Source organism: Ooceraea biroi, chromosome 7 (genome assembly GCF_003672135.1).
Source record: "Ooceraea biroi isolate clonal line C1 chromosome 7, Obir_v5.4, whole genome shotgun sequence".
Lineage (NCBI taxonomy): Eukaryota > Metazoa > Arthropoda > Insecta > Hymenoptera > Formicidae > Ooceraea > Ooceraea biroi.
Window position 1 is genome coordinate 2959073 of NC_039512.1, and position 7085 is coordinate 2966157.

General features: G+C 33.9%; 1 protein-coding gene across 1 annotated transcript; it reads left to right on the forward strand.

The window, feature by feature from the left end:
- The first annotated feature begins 2008 nt into the window (after positions 1 to 2008).
- LOC105277611 (spermidine synthase) lies at positions 2009 to 5283 on the forward strand. Its single transcript, XM_011336084.3, has 6 exons — positions 2009 to 2073; positions 3134 to 3317; positions 3432 to 3552; positions 3814 to 4060; positions 4218 to 4447; positions 4994 to 5283. The coding sequence occupies exons 2-6, from the start codon at positions 3187 to 3189 to the stop codon at positions 5138 to 5140; spliced, it is 876 nt and encodes a 291-aa protein (XP_011334386.2). The 5' UTR covers positions 2009 to 2073; positions 3134 to 3186; the 3' UTR covers positions 5141 to 5283.
- The last annotated feature ends 1802 nt before the right edge of the window (positions 5284 to 7085 follow it).

Sequence of the window (7085 nt, forward strand, 5' to 3'; positions counted from 1 at the left end):
CAAAATCGAACGCATTTTGATACACTCTCACCTGTTTAATTGTTTGTTTGTGTACTCTGCCGAGAGCGTTAAAGTCAACTCTCGCGAGTCTGATTTTTCAGCAAACGAGCTGTGAATTTGTAAAGCGATTTCGCTGAAAAATCGTTTCCAATGTTATTTGTATAAGTATTATATCATCTTTCTGGATAGATTGGGAATTTATTATTCGTTTATACAAGACAATATACATAACAGATCGTTATGTGTATATAGTAAAATAATAAGTAAAATAAGTATATTTATTGATTATTTAATTAATCACCTGTCTTATATAATAAATAACTCCAATTTGTTTGGCGCATTTAATTATTCAATTTTATAATAGATAGATTTTGTTTTTATATCTTGATATTTTTGTACAATTACCATTAAAAGGTAAAATATAGCATAAATTTGAAGGAAACTTTATCATTGAATGAAATTGTAGATTTCTACTACAACACTATTAATAATATGGGCAACGAGGAACCGGAATACAAAAGTTATAACAAAAGTTATCTTGTGTAGGCAATATCATTGATGATACACTTTTAAAAACTAACAACCGTAGGTACGCTTTTTGAATCCTGCGAAAGTAATATAAATTCCCGTTAAAGATAACGTCCTATATAATCTATGCTTGGGATAAGATGTAATACTAAATTTATTGAAAGAATATCATAAATACATGTCATAAAATAAAATTCAGATAAAATTTTAAAAAATTTTTGCATTATTTATCCGAATAAATGAAATTTAAATTTAATTCTGCGTGGCCTCCTTAGAAGTGTTACGTTCTGAGGGTTAAATAGGCCCCCTAGGTAGGGTAAATGAAGAATGGAACCGATCGTCGGTGTGACAAACGCAACACCCCTTTTCCTCAGACTGGAGTTGTATGAGAAGAGTTGCCTCAGATAAAATATAAATTCTATAAATAAATCATAAATATTGGATTGAATGAAAGATCATCCGTATCGACTTATTTAGGAAAATTCGAATACAAAACTGTGTTAATTCTCAAGAGAAAGCTAGAGTCTGTATTACTGACAAAATTGATGAATTTTTGTAAAGGTTCTTTTTATTAGTTGTTGCAGAATAAAAAATCTTTTCCACGAATAAAGTATACACAGTATACTTTATTGCACAGTAATGCATAGAAAGAGTTTATGTTAAAAATGAGAAAAAGTTCGGAAATTATAGTTTTCTTATCGGCTTGTTGCCTAATCTCGTACAATAATGTGTTTAATACAAAAACGGAGAAGATTCTTGAAGATTCCGAAATATTTTTTGTTTTAATGCTTCAGAATACTTTTTTTACATCTCGTTTCTTGTTTCTAATAAAACGAACAAGAAAAAATAAAGAATATTTCGAAGCATTTTTCTATAAATATCACGTCTTCCCGATATGTCGGTAAAATGTCAATTATTTATTTTTAGTTCCATCTAAATAATGGCGTTCTCGCGATGGAGTTCGCCAGTCTCTCCAATTTCTCTTTAATACCGGTCAACCACTTCAAGACAATAAAGCGTTTCACCATTTCCAATATATATTTGAACTCGAAACTCAAGAAAGAAGAAATTACACCGAAACTATTATTTTTCTCAAGAAAGAGAGAGAGAGAGGGGAGAGTGGCCCTTAAGTTTTTATAACTCTGTTATCCTAGCACGCGTCGCCCGAACTAAGGGGACCACGTGTCGTACGAATCTTCACGAACGTAGGGGACCAAGTATAAAGTTCAAGTGTACTATTCGTTATCAGGCGATTTAAAGTTCTTATAAGAATGCACAAGTACGAGAAATAACGGAGAACGGTAAAACGTGGCGAGGTAAACATAGACTTTCATGTATATAACAATCGCAATGTCATCACATTACCGACCATCGTATTAGTGGGTGATAAAGCTATCTGGACAAAGTTTAGATAAACCTATCGAAATGAAAATTTAGATAACTCTATCATACACTAATACGCAGTCAGGCTAGTTATACTGGTCGCGCGCCGTCTTCGTCTCAGTTCGACTCAAGCTTCCATCAGACGAGTTACGGCCACTTTAGGTAAACTGTTATTACACTGCACGGCTGTGTTTGAGACGCGAGAGGAAGAGAGAGGATAAGTAGAGACGCACATTTCGCATGCCTTGAGAAAGTATAACGCGAAGCTTATTAAATAAAGAGTGCACTCGCGAACGTTCATGTTCTGTACTTGTATTAACCGAGATCACTCCGAAATAGGAAAATAATAACATTATAATATTGTGATTTGATGAGTATTTTTTATATATTTATATTTACATTGTATTTTTGTTTCTTACCAGTACAGTCCTATAATTTATTTATTATGAGAGATTGTACTGATACCAAATAAGAGAAGTTTCATGAAATTTTGAGGAGTGAGTCGAAAGATGTGGTCAGATAAATTAAATTTTTATCGTATCTTTCTTCCGTAAAAATTTAGGAACTGGTTTAGCAAAATTCTAATAAACTTAAATTCATATTCTGGCAAAATTATAAGGCAAATAAAAGATAAAAATGTTTTAAATACATGAAGATTAACGAAACGTATCAATAACATATGTATGTAATATACTTATTATCAATAAAATGTCTTTAACGTATATAATTATTCCCGATAAATATCTAAATATCGCATTTTTGTATTCTTTCGAAAGAACTATTTCGATAATTTCGATGAATAAGGTATGGTGAGTTAATGTTATTTGAAAGATTGTGTTTATCAAGAATTACTTCATATAATGGTAATCTTTCCCGTTATATCGCAAACTCTTTTTATAGCTCATGATATAACTGAACTTTTCTTTTTCTTATTTATCTCTTTCTCTTCTCGTCAAAAGAATGTATTATAGAATAAGTACGTTCCATAAAATCATAAGAGAATTAATAGATTGAATTGAAAGTAATTAGAATTATTAATTGCAATAGAATAATATGGAATTATGTGAAGATTTTTTTCTTCTTATCATTAAAGAATGCCTAACTTGCTTAATATATATAATGCGTATATTAATAATAGGATAATAATATTATCTCCTCAATAATTACTTAATACCGCTTAATAATTAGAATGTAATGTAACACAGATATTTTTTGTCATTAGAAACTGAATTTGGACAACGCTTCGATAAATAATCAAAAGTAAATTGCCCCAATATGGATGCCATGAAACGCGGTTGGTTTAGTGAGATAAACAATTTCTGGCCTGGCGTCGCGTTGTCGCTAAAAGTAAATGAAATTCTGTATATAGGACGTTCGAATTTTCAAGACATCTTGTTAGTACAAACGTGAGTGCTTCTATGTGATATAATCTTGTTTTAAAATATATTAGTTTACATATATATTACATATTTTATGGTAACTTGAATGTTTTATCAATCATAAAAATGTTCCATTTGCAGACAATCACACGGTCGGGCTTTGATGCTTGATGGCATAATCCAATGCACGCAAAGAGACGAGTTTTCCTATCATGAAATGATATCGTACTTACCGCTCTGCTGCCATCCTAATCCTGCAAACGTAAGTGATGATAATAATTAATATATTGATTTTTAAGTGTAAAATATTTCATTTTAATTAATGAAAGCAATATTATTAAATAAATTTCAATTAGTGCCGTCCTTTAAAAGTATACACGTCTGTGAGTCGCGCGTCTGATAGTGTGCACACGTGATTCGGATTTGCTCTGTGTGTATATGTATGTGCACGCAGTATGTATATCGCATTTTCATCATTAATTACAGTTAATGTTCGAGTTGCTTTCCTTTCACTGCTTGATAGGTCTTAATAATTGGAGGCGGCGACGGTGGGACTGCTCGAGAGGTCGCAAAGCATCCGGATGTGCAGCAGATCACGTTGGTGGAAATCGACGAGATGGTGATCAATGTATCTAAAGAATATATGCCATTTTTAGGTTCGGGTCTGAACAATCCGAAAGTAAAGATCTCTATTGGTGACGGTTTCAAATTCCTGAAGAGCCACCCCGGCGAATACGACGTCATTATTACTGACAGCAGCGATCCCATAGGTAAGTAGTCGCGCAACCCCACATGGCTTTCAAATATGTTCAAGTTCTTTTAAATTCTTTCACAAAGAAGGAAATATAAGCTAAACACTCCTGCATGTGTTTCTCCAACTTGAGACACGCGATGAATGATTACTGATAGCTGCGATGTTTCGTGTAGGTCCCGCCGAGCACCTCTTTGAACAATCGTATTATCAATTGCTGAAGACAGCATTGAAACCTGGAGGGATTATTTGCAGCCAAGCTGGCACGGCGTGGCAGAACGTACACCAAGTGCACAACACTTTCTTGCATTGCAAAAGCGTGTTTCCGGTCGCCGCTTACGCAGTAACGACCGTACCGACTTACCCCACGGGTCAGATTGGCTTCGTTCTCGGAAGCTCAGATAGCGTTAGTATTAAACACAGTGTACATAATGACGGCAGTATAATTAATTTATGGATTAATTATTGTCTATATAAATATTGTCATTTCATAATTTAGATCTTAAATTTTGGAGTAATTACATATTTATTTAAATTTATGATTTTTTAGCTAATATAATAAAGAAAAGGTTGTCAAATTTAGACTATCGCCTAGGTTGGATCACTACTGTTACTTGTTATGTGCAGCAACTGTAGGAATCGCTGTGAGTGCTTTCCGCGCCCCTGGTATTTAGCCTGTGACCAGGTATATCTTTAATGACTCTCAACGCACATTCAGCGATTCCTACAGTTGCTGCACATAACAAGTTACAGTAAGTACAGTGGTCCAACCTAGACGGTAGTCCAAATTCGGCAACTTTCTCCTATATGCGTGTTAGTAGAAGCTCTTTAACTTACTTATGTATGTTACAGTTCACGTTTTTGCAGTTTCAATTATTAGTTCAATCAATTTTGAATTAGTTCGATGAAACGAAGATATCGCAATTTCGTAAAATTAATTATTTCTCTCCAGCAAACGGACTTGACGACACCGTTGAAAATATTCAGCGAGGAAGAGCTCAATCGTATGGAAATGAAATATTATGATGATAAGATACATCGGGCTGCTTTTGTCTTACCACGGTTCGTAAAAAAGGAATTGAACGATGACCTACTCTAGAGATGATTTGAAATATTTGTTAGTTTTAAGCAAAACGATTGTTGTAAAGCTTGTTTACAATCATACATCTATGAACAAGAAATGAAATGTTTGCACAGTTCTGTAATCTCGCCAAAAAATAAAATATTTGGTATAATTAGTAATAGTTTCTTTAAAAAAAGTACTACAAGATCTTTGGTTATTGATCTCCAAATTTTTAAATATAACAAGTGTTAGTGTGTGTGAAGCAGGCGTATCATTTCGCGGAAAATCATTAATTATTGAGAGTTCTGGCTAGCTTTTTAATAGTTCTAGAGTTCCTGATAGGTTAAACACATAGTTCTGGCCATTAAAGCGAAAAAATCGCATAGTGCAAAATGAGACGCCAACTTCACGCAGCGTCTCACTTTGTCCTGCGACAGTTTCCGCCATAATTCCGGCTAGATTTTAAAAGATCTATAGTTCTACATGAGTTCTAGAAAGAGTTCTAGCGAAAAATTTTTTTTTCATCTTTTTATAATTATTAAAGCTAAAAAATGTTTAAGCGAATGACGACTGGTTAATTTCAGAGAGTTCTGTGCTTTATGAAATATTTCTCGTGTAGTTCTGAACGTATTTAACAATATTCCAAATAGTTCCGACCGCAAACATTAACAATTATTTAATAAAACATTTTTATCGTCCGAGAAAGACGGATATACGGAGATATGGGTGAGACGCTGGTCGATTTTCGAGAGTTCTGTGAAGACTAAAATATTTCTCGTGTAGTTCTGAACGTATTTAAGCGTATTCCAAAGAGTTCTGACCGCAAACATTAACAATTATTGAATACAAATTTTTTATGGTCCGAGAAAGACGTATCTACAGAGATATATGTGAGACGCTGGTCGATTTTCGAGAGTTCTGCTTATTCTAAAACAGTTCTCGTATAGTTCCGGACATGTACAATACCTTTCCAAAGAGTTCTGATAGGAATAACGATTAGAAAATTTTTGAAAAAATTATTTCGCCCAAAGAGTGGACGTTTTCGACTTTACCAGTGAGACGCTGGTCGATTTTCGAAAGTTCTGCTTATTTTAAAACAGTTCTCGTATAGTTTGTGATATGTACAATGCCTTCCCAAAGAGTTCTGACAGGAACTACGATTAGAAAATTTTTTAAAAAATTATTTCACCCGAAGAGTGGACATTTTCGACTTTACCAGTGAGACGCTGGCCGAAATGTCGAAGTTCTGGCTTTCCTAAAATACTTTTCGTATAGTTCCACACGTAATTATGAATATCTTAAAGAGTGCTACGCACCTGCAACATTGCACAATTTAAAAAAAAATTAAAACTGCTCGAAAAGTGAACTTTCAGACAGAAAAGGTGAGACGCTGGCCGAAATGTCGGAGTTCTGGCTTTCCTAAAATACTTTTATAGTTCCGCACGTACTTATGATTTTCCTACAGAGTGCCATGTATGAGAGGTGCATAGAACTCTTTAGGAAATTCATAAGTACCTTCGGAACTATACGAAAAATATTTTAGGAAAGCCAGAACTCCGACAGTTCGGCCAGCGTCTCACCCTTTTCTGTCTTAAAATGCACTCTTCGAGCAGTTTTAATATTTTAAAAAATTGTAGAATGTCGCTGGCGCATAGCACTCTGTAAGCAAATCATAAGTACGTGCGGAACTATAAAAGTATTTTAGAAAAGCCAGAACTCTGACATTTCGGCCAGCGTCTCACATATATCTCCGTAGATACGTCTTTCTCGTACAATAAAAATTTTTTATTAACTAATTGTTAATGTTTGCGGTCAGAACTCTTTGGAATACGCTTAAATACGTTTAGAACTATACGAGAAATATTTTAATCTTCGCAGAACTCTCGAAAATCAACCAGCGTCTCACTGGTAATGTCGAAAACGTCCACTCTATGGGCGAATTAATTTTTTCAAAAATTTTCTAATCGTTGTTCCTATCAGA

Coding starts and splice junctions, on each gene's coding strand:
- LOC105277611 (XM_011336084.3), top strand. CDS start 3,187: ATGGATGCCATGAAACGCGGTTGGTTTAGTGAGATAAACAATTTCTGG. Junction 3,318..3,431: donor GACATCTTGTTAGTACAAAC/GTGAGTGCTTCT, acceptor TTCCATTTGCAG/ACAATCACACGGTCGGGCTT. Junction 4,061..4,217: donor TGACAGCAGCGATCCCATAG/GTAAGTAGTCGC, acceptor TGTTTCGTGTAG/GTCCCGCCGAGCACCTCTTT.